Below are 15535 nucleotides of genomic sequence, written 5' to 3'. Positions count from 1 at the left end.
ACACAGACTTCACCTATTTTGCAAAAAATTCAAACTTTTAACACGCTCAGTGATTAAAATGCCCTAATTCACACAGCCATGTTTGTATTGGGTTGGTTTCGCAATCACTACTTCGACAACCTTAGGGTCAAAGTTCACGCCAATTCCTACACTGACTGGCATGGTGAGTGGGTACTATTTTATGACATTCCTCGTATCAAACGTATTATATGCAACAAGAAGTGGAGGTCACGGTGACTGATTTAAAGAGACACGAGTTGAATCATGGTTGGCAAATAATACACTAGCAGGGCTCAGAAAATCGGCAAAATATGTAAACTAATATATGTTATTACAAGTACAAGCGAAATGACATACATGATAGTGAACCGTTGTTATCAGAATAGAGTTGAAATACAGACTTGTCTGTGATTTGAAGGACTATGAAGTTAGATTTAAGTCATTTGACCTGGATTTTTTTTATTTCTGAAATAAGTTGATACTGAGTACATGGAATAGTGTACTGTTCTTTTGCTACTTTTATTCCGACGAACTGTGAAGGATTTGAACACTGGGACAGAAATTTGACTTGTGAGGTGGTCGGTACCGGTGTAGTAAGGGGGTGGGATGGGATGGGGTGGGGTGGGGTGGGGGCAGGAAGTTCGAAGTGGTTGTGAAAGAACAGTTTGAATCAAATTAGGAAAAGTTTGTGATCAATTATATCGTCACAAAGTGCGACTATATTCTGTTCACTTGAACTCGCAGTTCGGAGCTATGACACAATTACAACAGATAAGATATTTGTATTACTAGACAGTCACAATACCAAACATCTTCAAATATATATTTTAGAGAGATATATGATATGGGTTACTAGTATAGAATAAAATAGAATAGAATCTTTATTGCATCCGTCAAGAAAACTATATTTCTTCATTGGATTTTCTGTAATAAGTGATAAACGGACAGTAAGGGATGATATGGAACCCAATTCAATGTTTTAAAAAAGCGAAAATACAACATATCAACTATGTATCAAATCTGCCAGTCTAGCTCCATGACGGATAGTATTAACACACTTTTACTGTCCGTCATGGAACTAGACTACAAATCTGCAGACAAGCAAACACATCGTTTTAAGTTTAGTTGCTCTAAGCAACTAAACTTTAAGAATTTGTGTTTGTTTATCTGTGAAGCTATTTATTTAAGTCATGGGAATGGGTATCCTTTGAAAATGTAGTTCCATTAAGTTTAACATCACAATTTTACTGAAATAAATATTATTCATTTAAATTATTTGTGTGAACATATTAAAAGCTTTTGCCTTTGGTGGAATTAGCCTTATGCATTCCACTGGAGTTTGGAAAGGAAAGGAATGGTTAGTTAAAGTACATGTATTGATTCCGAGCTATAGTGCCGCATGCCGGTGGAACATCACTGATCATCACTGTGTCAAAGGTTACTGTGACGCGAGAATGAGATTAGAATCCCATAGCTAGCAGCATTACTCGACTTTGCCAGTTTTCCACCTTCCACACACTTTTCACCTCAGTAATTTCCGTAGTATGAGCACGAAGATCAAGACTGTGTGTCTCTGCCCAAATATCACAGATGAAGTAGCTTTTTGAAAGTCGATTTTTACAATATTATTTATGAGGTCAGACAACAATTAAAAATCAACCGGCGTTGGAATACTTTATCATGGACACCCTCGTGTTGACTTTACCATATTACACGACCCACAACTTCTCGATTAGGACTGATCATCGATTCATACGTAACTTTGTTGAAAATCTGTTAATTTACAGGTACTTACCCTTAGAGCGGGTTTTGTTAGTCGTCGAGGAAGGAGCTGTCTTGCCGGGAAGTGGTCTAATGGACACGCCAAATGATAAGAAATTTCCACTATGCACTACGATATCAACAAAATATTAACCAGTGTTTAATTAGCTTAATCATTAAACTACCCATTGCTCATCATTATCACGTGATATCAAATCATGACAGGGTATATCTCTGACTCTTCTGCTTCTGCCCGATACTGTACGAACACCTTGCGGTTATCACACACAGGTCAGTGTGGTACTGGAGTCGGACGTGATGAGCCAACAATATTTGATGTGCTCTAGTTTACAGCATTCTTGCAAACTAGAGCTGTCATTTCTTCCGTGACACAGACACTTGTATCCCGAGATATGTATCAGATTGAACAATTCTATAGGATTATTTCGCTGTAGGTGGAATTGCGTGATCATAGAAACAAGTGTAATTTTACCCCTTTCATATACAGTTGGCTAAATACGTCAATATTATCGATATTATCGAGATTTTATTGTATTCTGATAGAAATATTCATATATCGGGAAACAAGTGCCAGTGTTCCGCGACATTTGCGACGGTGGTTTACAGTTCTTGCTGTGATATGGTTTATTTTGTTAAGGTGAAAACATGGCAAGTTTTTATATTGTCACGCCAACCTTACGTGTATTCGACATCAACCAGACTATTAAAAACTATTATAAACGCATCCAGACTTTAAAGAAATTTTGAAAGTATGAAGAAAGTATGGTATTTTCCATATATTCCATATATATTTCAAATATTTGTTCATAGGTTTATCCTAAATTATCTATAATTAGCTACTCAAAGGTTTACGTTTTCTATTATGAATCTTCTAAAATATGATTTGCCTAGACCATGGACACGTTTTATTAGTATACTGCCATCTACAGTTCACCTTATTGTATTCTTTTCTTTCTTAGGCTGGAGTAATATTCACTTCTGAGCATACATACATACATACATACATACATACATACATACATACATACATACATACATGCATGCATGCATGCATGCATGCATGCATGCATGCATGCACGCACGCACGCACGCACGCACGCACACACACACACCTACATACATACATACATACATACATACATACATACATACATACATACATACACACACGCATGCATGCATGCATACATATGCACACACACACACACATACATACATACACACACACACACACATACATACTACATACATACATACATACATACATACATACATACATACAACCATCCATCCATCCATCCACACACACACACATATAATACAATCACACATACATACATACACAGACTGAGTCACTACACTCATTTTTATAGAAACCCTTTTTATTCATCCCAAAAAACTAACCAGTATAAGTGGCAGTCCTTTTATAACTAAAAAAGGTTACATACACCATGACAATATTGAAGCCTTCATTTGGAATAAGATGTGGTTACAGCTGATTTCTTGGTGCCAATGGTAACGTCGTTAGTTGATATGTTAGGGTACAATTTCTTCACTTTTGTAGGTCAAAAAACTATTTTTAAAAAAACAACAACTTGTATCTATTCTACCAATTCACTAAACATCTTCTTCTCCACACTAAGAATCTAAACATTCAATTCAAATTTTAATACTTGTATCAAAATAGCTGAATTGTTGTTTGTGCCTAAACTAGGACATTCCATTGCGCCCTTACTAGAATGACTGAGTGATTCGTCGTTGGTGGCGCTCTTTTAACCTAGTCTCAGTAATTGAAGGAATGTACACAACGATGAATCAAATCGTCTACCCCCTACAATCAATTAAACAAAAACTACATAATCAAGAAAGAAAAACAGGGCAATCTGTAGGCACGATACCTATCAAATCTGTTTTCAAGTCTATCTTACTGGAGGCCTGATATCAAAATCAAAAAACCTCAAAAAATGTCATCAGTTCAGAAAGCATTATCCATAATTTTGATTATAACAAAAACATTAAAAGTGCTCATAAAAATAATACAAAATACAAAGGCCATAAACAACCTGACGTCTAAAAAAACAAAAATTATTTACATTAAAAAAAAATTATTTTTACATATGCTAGTACATACGTTAACAAACATACACCTAAATTTGAAACCTATACCCATGAAGATTTATCTGTCCAAATGTTCTAAAATTAATCTTAAATTATTCTTATTTTCAGATTGTTTGCAATCAGGATTTTCATCGTTTTATTACTTGAATATAATGTGATGAAATCCTAGTAGTCATAAATGGGTAACCCCTTTAAAAACATAACCTACTTCTTTTTTACAGGGCAAGAACGTTAATGGTGTAATTCTTTGAATATCTGATGTAAATTTAGCAATGTTCATTAACAAATGCTTAATAATAATATGTCAAAATAACAGACAAAAATAAAGAAAAAGTTTCATTATAACAATATACATTGTTTCATTGAAACACCTAAATTGTCGTTTAAAAGTATCCTATTTGGAATCTACTCTACCTCAGTGTGATATAAAATATGTTTATTGTATCATTACTCTATGAAAGCTATTACTAGTAAATGTGTGATACTTGAATATCTGTAGATGATGGTGCAATTTTTAGTTAACGGTACGTCCTCAAGTCATGGGGGAAATTTCTTATGATTTCTGTTCACCAATAAGCAATAAAAGAATATCCTGATAATCGCCGGAAGTATCGTCCTACGAAAAAGAAAAAAAAAAAAAATAAATAAATAAATAAATAAAATAAACAAACATAACAGAATGTGGTAAATGATATTGATAAAGTTGGTCTTAACATTGACTAAAAAATGCACCAATTATTGGGCAATAAAGATAAACAACAGACTAATTAGATACTTACAATTATCCAGTTTGCTAGGGAGTCCTTGTATTCCTGGAGGAAGACATCTTTAATGTCGGATATTATAGTGTTGTGTGTTCTAACTATCACTCGTGTCAGGATTTTCTCATTGGTACCCAAGCCCTGTTGGACGTTGAATAAATTATGGTTAGAACGAAATACAAATTCAAAATATTCAGTCTTGAAATATTTGGATCACTTCTTTCTCAGTTGTCACTTAAGAACTTACTGTGATCCCAAATTGGGGATTTCAAACTCCGGCAATACAGTCCCAAAAGTGTGCAATAATTTTTTTTTTTTAATTCGGTCAATTTTTGAACTTTTAAATCCTGCCCAAATGTGGCATGAAAAGTATATTATATATCTTCAGTTGATCAACGAAATGATTGATTATGATACTACAAGTATGAGGTTTATTGATATCAAAATCTTAAATGAGACATACTGCTTATTATACCATACTCAAGCCAAGTTATTGTCTTTGAACAGAAAATATGGATTATATACCCTGGTTGTTCTACATCACAACAACTCGTGTCTATGTCACTGGTTTTGTGGTGCTTGAAATATGACTCTAAATGTTCCAAATCGCCATTATTTTCCCACTTTTTTCATAAATTATGCTTGAGGAGGTATAATTATATCATTCCCGATATTTTTTCTTCATTCAGCCAGAAAATACTCATGACTTTAGGGTTTGTCACTACTCGTCTAGTGACTCAGGATTTTTGTATTTTCACTCAGTCACTCATATTTTCCTTAGCTGAACAAAGAAAATATTTGGGGAACATCTAATTATATGGAAAACATTGTTCATCATGCCAAGAATTAATAGGATAGTAATATATAGTAAGTTGTGAATGGTAAGTCTATTGTAGATGGATCAAATTCGCTTCTAACTTACAGTTCAAAAGTAACCATATTTTACAAACCTGAACACTTATTTATTTATTTAGCTTTGACATAAAGTCAGGATGAGTCACACAGGTGACTAACACCTATAGAAAGCAACCCTCCTCAATGTTCAGTATTAATGCAGGAGGAAACCGGAGTACCCGGGGAAAACCTGCGTTTTTCGGTGGAGTCAAACTGAATGACACTCTTCTTACTTACAGTGTGGTAAATTTAATCAAACCCTGAATGGGGTTCGAACCCCGACCGCAGTGGTAAGAGGCAAGTGGTTTAACCACTCGGCCACCGACAACCCTATTTATTTATTTTTTACAATTTTTAAAAAAATTATTTATTCAGCTTTGACATAAAGTCAGGATGAGTGATTGGAAGATGTGTTCTGATGCTAGAAAATTCATGAATAAGATAAAGATTTGAGTCTTGACTTACCTTCATAGAGTAATGCAGCCTGTGAGCATAGTATTTATTCACATTCATAGCAACTTGAGCTGGAATAAAGTAACACAAATAAATTGAATATATTTGAAAGTTCACACTTCCAGAAATGATAATGATGTACAGATAATCATGAGTTTGTCTTCCTACAACTGTGATGGTGATAATGTTGTACAGATAAGCTTGTATCATGAGTTTGTCTTCCTACAACTGTGATGGTGATAATGTTGTACATATAAGCTTGTATCATGAGTTTGTCTTCCTACAACTGTGATGGTGATAATGTTGTACAGATAAGCTTGTATCATGAGTTTGTCTTCCTACAACTGTGGTGGTGACCACCTTTATGCAAACACCTCAACACAAAATTAAACTAGTATATACTCATCTTGTATTCACGAGTGGAAAAAAATGACGCAAATTTATATATATACTTATAACATTAGATTTTATTGTAGTATTCTTTAATATCATTATTACACTTATGTACCCGAACAGAATTGTCAATTTTCGATGCGGTTGTAATAATTATATTTAATTATGTTATATCTAATTTAATCTAATCTAATCTAATCTAATCTAATCTGATCCAATCTATATACAATGTACATGATATACTTTGCATTCCTACATAATTCTTTGCTCATAGTGATAGAGGGCTGTGGTTAAATAAAATGACCCCTGTTTGTACTATTAACTGAGTTGTAAGGGTTTATATATAGAGGAAATGTTTTAACATAAAGTATATTTACCAATTGTCACTAGTGTCTTCTCCAAATCTCCAGAGAATTCTGAAACGATTGCCTGCAACATGGTCTTCTTAGACACTTTTGTGTATTCTTCAATTATCACCCTCAATTGACTTAAACTTCGGGACGAAAAGATGTCAATGAAAACGTCTTCGTCAGTTCCCCATCTCTTTCCTTCGCCAGCCTTATACAGTGTCTGAAATGTGAAAACATAGTATAACGTTTACAAATAAGCTAAACATTTCTAAATTCTATAAATATCTGCACTTGATTTCACAAAAAGAGCTGATCATATCACCACCTATAGTGATCAGCTGTACATGTGCACAATTATTCTGAAAGAGAGTGTAGACCGTGACAGCTGTAAAGCTCAATTGCTTTATACTACTCACCTTGGCATCAACTGCTGCTTGGGCAGAATCAGCATCTGCCGTAGAACGATTGCCATTCAGTAATGCAATTAGCAGTTTCCTGAAGTCCCCGGATGTTTCACTTTTTACTTCATCTTCTAATTGTTTTCCATATTCTGTTTGGTATCAGAAAGGAAAAGAACATTTTAGTTGTTTGTTTACTTATTTATTTATTTTTTATTTATTTATTTATTCATTCACTCATTTGAATCATATCAGTTTATGTGTCACATGACTTTATTTTGACTATTCATTGTTCAGTTCAAATCTTCTGCAGCAACAGCATATTTGTTCTGATGATATTAAAAACAGCATTCACGTTCAACACTAAGATTTACTTACCTCTGAGATAGACTGTTTTAACTTCTTCTATTTCTTCATTATTGCATGTACAGATAATTTCGATCAGTGCACCTTGATCAGTACCAAAGCCCTAATACATGGAAATAGTACATTGATTATTACAATTTGCCTGTTTTCTCTGTCTGTCTGTCTCTCCCTCCCTCCCACTCTCTCTGTCTCTGTCCCATCTCTTCCCCCATCCTCTCTCTCTCTCTCTCTCTCTCTCTCTCTCTCTCTCTCTCTCTCTCTCTCTCTCTCTCTCTCTCTCTCTCTCTCTCTCTCTCTCTCTCTCTCTCTCTCTCTCTCTCTCTCTCTCTCTCTCTCTCTTGTCTCTCTCTCTCGCTCTCGCTCTCTCTCTCTCTCTCCCTCCCCCCCCCTCGGTGTGTGACAACACTTGCTTCATGATAAGTAGCAAACTGTTGTAAGGTAAACTTGTCTTACATATATTGAATTACCTTCATTGCTTTCATTAAACAATAAGCATTATATTCAGCAGATGTTCTGAACAATCCGACAAGCACTGCACCAAATTTAACATCAGTGTTGGACTCTATGTCATCAAGCAGATCCTGAAACAAAGGAATCACACTGGTGAGTTTTTATGAAATTACACCCTCTATGTCCAGATTTGAAAACAAATCACAACATCAATGATTTTGACGAGACATTAAACACAATAATTGAATAAAATTGTACATTTGTTTTAAAAACTGTACTTCTCTCGTTTCTTGCTTGTATTTCTTTGTTTTCTTCATAATTTTCAATTAGACCAAAAGTTTGGTTGATATTGAACATGAGTGAGATTCAAATAATGAAAAACTGGTTTGTGCAGTCAAAGAAAAAGAAATGGCGTAATAAAAACAATTCATTGCAGGACACCCAAGTATAGTGTGAACACGGCTGATGTTTCAGTTGACTGACACCCAAGTATAGTGTGAATGTGGCTGATGTTTCAGTTGACTGACAAACACACAGTGTTTATTATGGCTACCTAACTGTTTGACGTCGATAAACAATGCAAATTTTAACTATACCATTCATTGACCATGTCCTGGGAAAATTGTGAACTTGATAAAATATAAAAATATGAAAGTCTGAGTTATACAGTTAACTCAAAGGCTAATAACTTGACACAAAGTGTGTTTGATCGTGTTAAAATAATTCTTACTTTTCCAAGTGTCCTTTTGTATTCTATTATAATCTCGTGCCTCTGGACAACACTGGTAGCGATCAAAATATCGATGAGTACCTTCGTGTCTTTTTCTACAAAAAAGGTCAACATTTGAAGAGTTATGATTAGAAAGCTGTGATATTCATTTTAATAAAAGTTTAGACTTGATCTTTAATAAGCAAAGATAGATAGATGGACAGACAAATAGATAGATAGATAGATAGATAGATAGATAGATAGATAGATAGATAGACAAGAAACAAATGTGAAAACAAACAAACAAAATGACCAAATAATAAACAAACAAAACACCCTATTGATATGACACATAACTCAAAAGACAATTGAACAGCACATAGTCTAATGACCGAATTGCTGATTTTGGAAATTTGCATTGCCACTTTAAAATGCCGAGGTTTGTCAACAAAACTAACCAGGGTGACATACTCTCTGTTGACTGACATTGGGAGTGTTAGCCATAAAAATTTGATGTTTGTCTGAATTTTGGAGTTGAAATTTACCCCCAAAAAGAGAGCATTCCATTATATATCTTGTTTGTGAAAATTCACAAAAATAGCTTTATCAATGACTCCATACTTTCCAAAAGTAGACCATAAAAAAATTCAATTAATTATTGGACATTAGCCATCGGCAAAGTTGTACACAGTATTAAAGGTGTTTTTTTTTCAACTAAAAACTTTGAATATTTGAGAAAGGTCATTAAATGTCTAAAATAATGCTCAGTTCAATTCCTGAATCATGTCATATCCCTTCAGAGCTCCCTCTATTGTTCAAGGTGAGAGAACTATGGTGTTTTGATACATCGCTGTTGTGTTTCTCAACATGTTTGTTTGTTATTATTCTGCCAGTTCATAGATAAAACTCATCACTGAATAATTTAAATCATTGTCTAATCAAGGTCTGTAGTACATATTTTTCATAAACTAAGATTCTTCGTACCTTTAATTGCAAGATCCAGTCGACTACTCTTTTCATCTACACTGAGACCTCCCAGGTCTTCCACCTGTAATGTAAACAAATCCATAATGAGGACAAAAAAAATCTGAAACAGTAAACATATAATTCTTCTAATCTGGTAAATATCTTTCTTGTCAGTTTATACCATGCACAAACCAAGTTATTGTCTTTGAACAGAAAATATGAAATTATATACCCTGGTTGTTCTACGTTAAGACTGCCTATGTCCATATTATTGTAGCACAGTTATATTTTGCTTGAAATATGATAACTATAAACATTCGAAATCACCAATACTTTTGCCTAGTTTTTCATAAATTAAACTAAAAAGGTATAATATATTATTCTTCAATATTTTTATTAATTCTTGTGGAAAAAATAGCTCACGCGTCATGACCTAAGAGTTTGTCACTACTCGTCTAGCAGCTCGTAGTGACAAGTCCCCTTAAATCACTCATATTTTGCGTGGCTGAAATATAGAAATATTGGTAAACATAAATGTAACAAAAATTGCAATTTCACCCATTTTTGTGTAGTAAAATAAAAGTATTCCTCTGCACTAAAATAATCTTTCTTTACTTTGACTACTAGTTCACATTCACAAAGTCTTTTTTTACTGTTCTTACCTTAACACTGACATCACCTCCGACGTCAGCTCCACCTTTGCCGCCTAGTTCAACTTTGGGCAAATTAATGCCAAAGCCACCTCCTTTTGGTGCATCAACATCAAGGTCACCTCCAATTCCACCTCCAATGCCAATTCCACCTTTTGGTGCATCTACATCAAGGTCACCTCCAATACCGATTCCACCTTTAGGTTTATCAACACCAAGTCCTCCTCCAATTCCAGACCCTCCAATGCCAATTCCTCCCTTTGGTGCATCAACATCAATGCCACCTCCAATGCCGATTCCACCTTTTGGTGCATCAACATCAAGGCCACCAATTCCACCTCCGATGCCAATTCCACCTTTGGGTTTATCAACATCAAGGCCACCTCCAATGCCAGGCCCTTCAATGTCAAGTCCAACATTTGGTGTATCTACATCAATGTCGCCTCCGATGTCAGCTCCTCCACTGCCGCCAAGTCCAAATTTAGGCATACCAATGTCAATGCCACCTCCACTGCCAGACCCTCCAATGTCAATTCCACCTTTTGGTGCAGCTATGTCAACATAATCATCCAGATCAATTTCTCCTCCTGCTTCAATCTTGGCCTCAACCTCTGGTCTAACTATATCAATGTCACCTACAATATCACCTTCTCCATTGCCACCAAGTCCAATTTGTGGTGTACCAATGCCTGATCCTCCAATGCCAAAGCCACCTTTGGGTTTGTCAACGTCAAGGCTGCCTCCAATGCCGATTCCACCTTTTGGTGTATCTATGTCAACATAATCATCAAGATCAATTTCTCCTCCTGCTTCAATCTTGGCCTCAACCTCTGGTCTAACTATATCAATGTCACCTACAATGTCACCTTCTCCACTGCCACCAAGTCCAATTTGTGGTGTACCAATGCCTGATCCTCCAATGCCAAAGCCACCTTTGGGTTTATCAACATCAAGGCCTCCTCCAATTCCACCTCCAATGCCAATTCCACCTTTCGGTGCTTCTACGTCAAGGCCACCAATTCCACCTCCAATACCAATTCCACCTTTAGGTTTGTCAACATCAATGCCACCTCCAATACCAATTCCTCCTTTTGGTGCATCTACATCAAGGCCACCAATTCCACCTCCAATGCCAAAGCCACCTTTAGGTTTGTCAACATCAATGCCACCTCCAATACCAATTCCTCCTTTTGGTGCATCTACATCAAGGCCACCAATTCCACCTCCAATACCAATTCCACCTTTAGGTTTGTCAACATCAATGCCACCTCCAATACCAATTCCTCCCTTTGGTGCATCAACATCAAGGCCACCTCCAATGCCAATTCCACCTTTTGGTGCATCTATGTCAAGGCCTCCTCCAAAGCCACCTTTTCCACTTCCACCAAGTCCAACTTTGGGTTTGTCGACATCAAGGTCACCTCCAATTCCACCTCCGATGCCAATTCCACCTTTTGGTACATCTACATCAAGGCCTCCTCCAAAGCCACCTTTTCCACTTCCACCAAGTCCAACTTTGGGTTTGTCGACATCAAGGTCGCCTCCAATTCCACCTCCGATGCCAATTCCACCTTTTGGTACATCTACATCAAGGCCACCTCCAATGTCTATTCCACCTTTGGGCTTGTCAACATCAAGGCCACCTCCAATTCCACCACCAATGCCAATTCCACCTTTGGGTGCATCTACATCAAGGCCGCCTCCAATGTCGATTCCACCTTTTGGTGCATCTACATCAAGGCCACCTTCAATGTCTATTCCACCTTTGGGCTTATCACCACCAAATTTTGGTTTACTTAATTTGGGCATCTTTAATCCAAAGCCAAATCCACCTTTCTTTGGTTTAGCTACCTCAATGTCAGCATCAGCTTTTCCACTGCCATCAAGTTCAATGTCAGGTTTTTCAACATCAATGCCACCTCCAATGTCAATTCCACCTTTGGGTTTATCAACATCAATGCCACCTCCAATTCCACCTCCAATGCCGATTCCACCTTTTGGTGCATCTACGTCAAGGCCACCAATGCCACCTCCAATGCCAAAGCCACCTTTAGGTTTATCAACATCAAGGCCACCTCCAATGCCAAAGCCACCTTTGGGTTTTTCAACATCAATGCCACCTCCAATGCCGATTCCTCCCTTTGGTGCATCTACATCAAGACCTCCTCCAATGCCAATTCCACCTTTGGGCTTGTCAATATCAAGGCCACCTCCAATACCACCTCCAATGCCAATTCCACCTTTTGGTGCATCTACATCAAGGCCACCTCCAATTCCACCTCCGATGCCAAGTCCACCTTTGGGTTTATCAACATCAAGGCCTCCTCCAATGCCAATTCCACCTTTGGGCTTGTCAATATCAAGGCCACCTCCAATACCACCTCCAAGGCCGATTCCACCTTTTGGTGCATCTACATCAAGGCCACCTCCAATGTCTATTCCACCTTTGGGCTTGTCAACATCAAGGCCACCTCCAATACCACCTCCAATGCCGATTCCACCTTTGGGTTTATCAACATCAAGGTCACCTCCAATGTCGATTCCACCTTTTGGTGCTTCTACATCAATGCCACCTTCAATGTCTATTCCACCTTTGTGCTTATCACCACCAAATTTTGGCTTACCAAATTTGGGCATCTTTAATCCAAAGCCAAATCCACCTTTCTTTGGTTTAGCTACCTCAATGTCAGCATCAGCTTTTCCACTGCCATCAATGTCAACTTTGGGTTTATCAACATCTAGGCCACCTCCAATTCCACCTCCAATGCCGATTCCGCCTTTTGGTGCATCTATGTCAAGGCCACCAATTCCACCTCCAATGCCGATTCCACCTTTGGGTTTTCCAACATCAATGCCACCTCCAATGCCAATTCCACCTTTGGGTTTTTCAACATCAATGCCACCTTCAATGTCTATTCCACCTTTGGGTTTTTCAACATCAATGCCACCTCCAATGCCGATTCCACCTTTGGGTTTTTCAACATCAATGCCACCTCCGATGCCAAGTCCGCCTTTGGGTTTTTCAACATCAATGCCAACTCCAATGCCGATTCCACCTTTGGGTTTTTCAACATCAATGCCACCTCCGATGCCAAGTCCGCCTTTGGGTTTTTCAACATCAATGCCACCTCCGATGCCAAGTCCACCTTTGGGTTTTTCAACATCAATGCCACCTCCAATGCCGATTCCACCTTTGGGTTTTTCAACATCAATGCCACCTCCGATGCCAAGTCCGCCTTTGGGTTTTTCAACATCAATGCCACCTCCAATGCCAATTCCACCTTTGGGTTTTTCAACATCAATGCCACCTCCAATGCCAAAGCCACCTTTAGGTTTATCAACATCAATGCCACCTCCAATGCCAAAGCCTCCTTTGGGTGCATCTACATCAAGGCCACCAATTCCACCTCCAATGCCAATTCCACCTTTGGGTTTTTCAACATCAATGCCACCTCCAATGCCAATTCCACCTTTGGGTTTTTCAACATCAATGCCACCTCCAATGCCAAAGCCACCTTTAGGTTTATCAACATCAATGCCACCTCCAATGCCAAAGCCTCCTTTGGGTGCATCTACATCAAGGCCACCAATTCCACCTCCAATGCCAATTCCACCTTTGGGTTTTTCAACATCAATGCCACCTCCAATGCCAATTCCACCTTTGGGTTTTTCAACATCAATGCCGCCTCCAATGCCAAAGCCTCCTTTGGGTGCATCTACATCAAGGCCACCAATTCCACCTCCAATGCCAAATCCACCTTTAGGTTTATCAACATCAAGGTCACCTCCAATGCCAATTCCACCTTTTGGTGTATCTATGTCAAGGCCTCCTCCAAAGCCACCTTTTCCACTTCCACCAAGTCCAACTTTGGGTTTGTCAACATCAAGGTCTCCTCCAATGCCAATTCCACCTTTAGGTTTATCAACATCAAGGCCTCCTCCAATGCCAATTCCACCTTTTGGTGCATCAACATCAAGGCCTCCTCCAATGCCAATTCCACCTTTGGGCTTGTCAATATCAAGGCCACCTCCAATACCACCTCCGATGCCAATTCCACCTTTTGGTGCATCTACATCAAGGCCTCCTCCAATGCCAATTCCACCTTTGGGCTTGTCAACACCAAGACCACCTCCAATACCACCTCCAATGCCGATTCCACCTTTGGGTTTATCAACATCAAGGTCACCTCCAATGTCGATTCCACCTTTTGGTGCTTCTACATCAATGCCACCTTCAATGTCTACTCCACCTTTGTGCTTATCACCACCAAATTTTGGTTTACCAAATTTGGGCATCTTTAATCCAAAGCCAAATCCACCTTTCTTTGGTTTAGCTACCTCAATGTCAGCATCAGCTTTTCCACTGCCCTCAATGTCAACTTTGGGTTTTTCAACATCAATGCCACCTCCAATGCCAATTCCACCTTTAGGTTTATCAACATCAAGGCTACCAATTCCACCTCCAATACCAATTCCACCTTTAGGTTTATCAACATCAAGGCCACCTCCAATGCCACCTCCGATGCCAATTCCACCTTTGGGTTTATCAACATCAAGGCCTCCTCCTATGCCAATTCCACCTTTTGGTGCATCTACATCAAGGCCACCTCCAATGCCAGACCCACCAATGCTGATTCCTCCTTTTGGTGCATCTATGTCAATATCTCCTCCAAAGCCACCTTTTCCACTGCCACTGAGTCCGACTTTGGGTTTGTCAACATCAAGGCCTCCTCCAAGTCCACCTCCGATGCCAATTCCACCTTTGGGTTTATCAACATCAAGGCCACCTCCAATGCCGATTCCTCCCTTTGGTGCATCAACATCAAGGCCGCCTCCAATTCCACCGCCAATGCCAGACCCTCCAATTTCAAGGTCACCTTTTGGTGCATTGACATCAATATCACTTCCGATATCTACTTCTCCATTCAAATCAACATCTGCCTTTCCACCCACTTTTGGTGTCCCTCCAGCACTCTTCTTAAAACTGAACATCTGAAATCGCTTCTTCTTTTTGGGACTCTTGACTTCTGCTGGGGAGGTAGCAGGAGTCTCGGCCAGATTTGCATCACCAATCAAATGCAGGAGAATGATCCTATAATTACCCGATGTGTTATCCTGAAAGATGATATAAATATTGTGTATTTTAATAATCAGGACATTTGTATAAAAGGGCAAAATAGTATAGCTTACACTTTGATTTCATGAAAACAGGGCCATCTAAAAAATTCATACAAATTTTGTATAT

At 38.2% G+C, this 15535-nt stretch overlaps 1 protein-coding gene across 1 annotated transcript in view; it reads right to left on the bottom strand.

The window, feature by feature from the left end:
* Positions 1-3166: 3166 nt before the first annotated feature.
* LOC144452020 (uncharacterized) overlaps positions 3167-15535 on the bottom strand; it is a 52676-nt gene continuing 40307 nt past the window's right edge. The window contains exons 58-67 of the mRNA XM_078143015.1: positions 10303-15405; positions 9659-9722; positions 8696-8790; positions 7983-8096; positions 7528-7618; positions 7168-7301; positions 6779-6971; positions 6021-6079; positions 4680-4802; positions 3167-4516 (exon numbers count right to left, since the gene is read on the bottom strand). Of these exons, the coding sequence (XP_077999141.1) occupies positions 4454-4516; positions 4680-4802; positions 6021-6079; positions 6779-6971; positions 7168-7301; positions 7528-7618; positions 7983-8096; positions 8696-8790; positions 9659-9722; positions 10303-15405 (6039 nt within the window). The 3' untranslated portion in view covers positions 3167-4453. The remainder of the gene's footprint in view (positions 4517-4679; positions 4803-6020; positions 6080-6778; positions 6972-7167; positions 7302-7527; positions 7619-7982; positions 8097-8695; positions 8791-9658; positions 9723-10302; positions 15406-15535) is intronic.

This window comes from Glandiceps talaboti, chromosome 22, assembly GCF_964340395.1.
Source record: "Glandiceps talaboti chromosome 22, keGlaTala1.1, whole genome shotgun sequence".
In the NCBI taxonomy this organism is placed as follows: Eukaryota; Metazoa; Hemichordata; class Enteropneusta; family Spengelidae; genus Glandiceps; species Glandiceps talaboti.
Note: the sequence above shows the minus strand (reverse complement) of the source record. Positions and strands in the feature narration are given on the sequence as shown.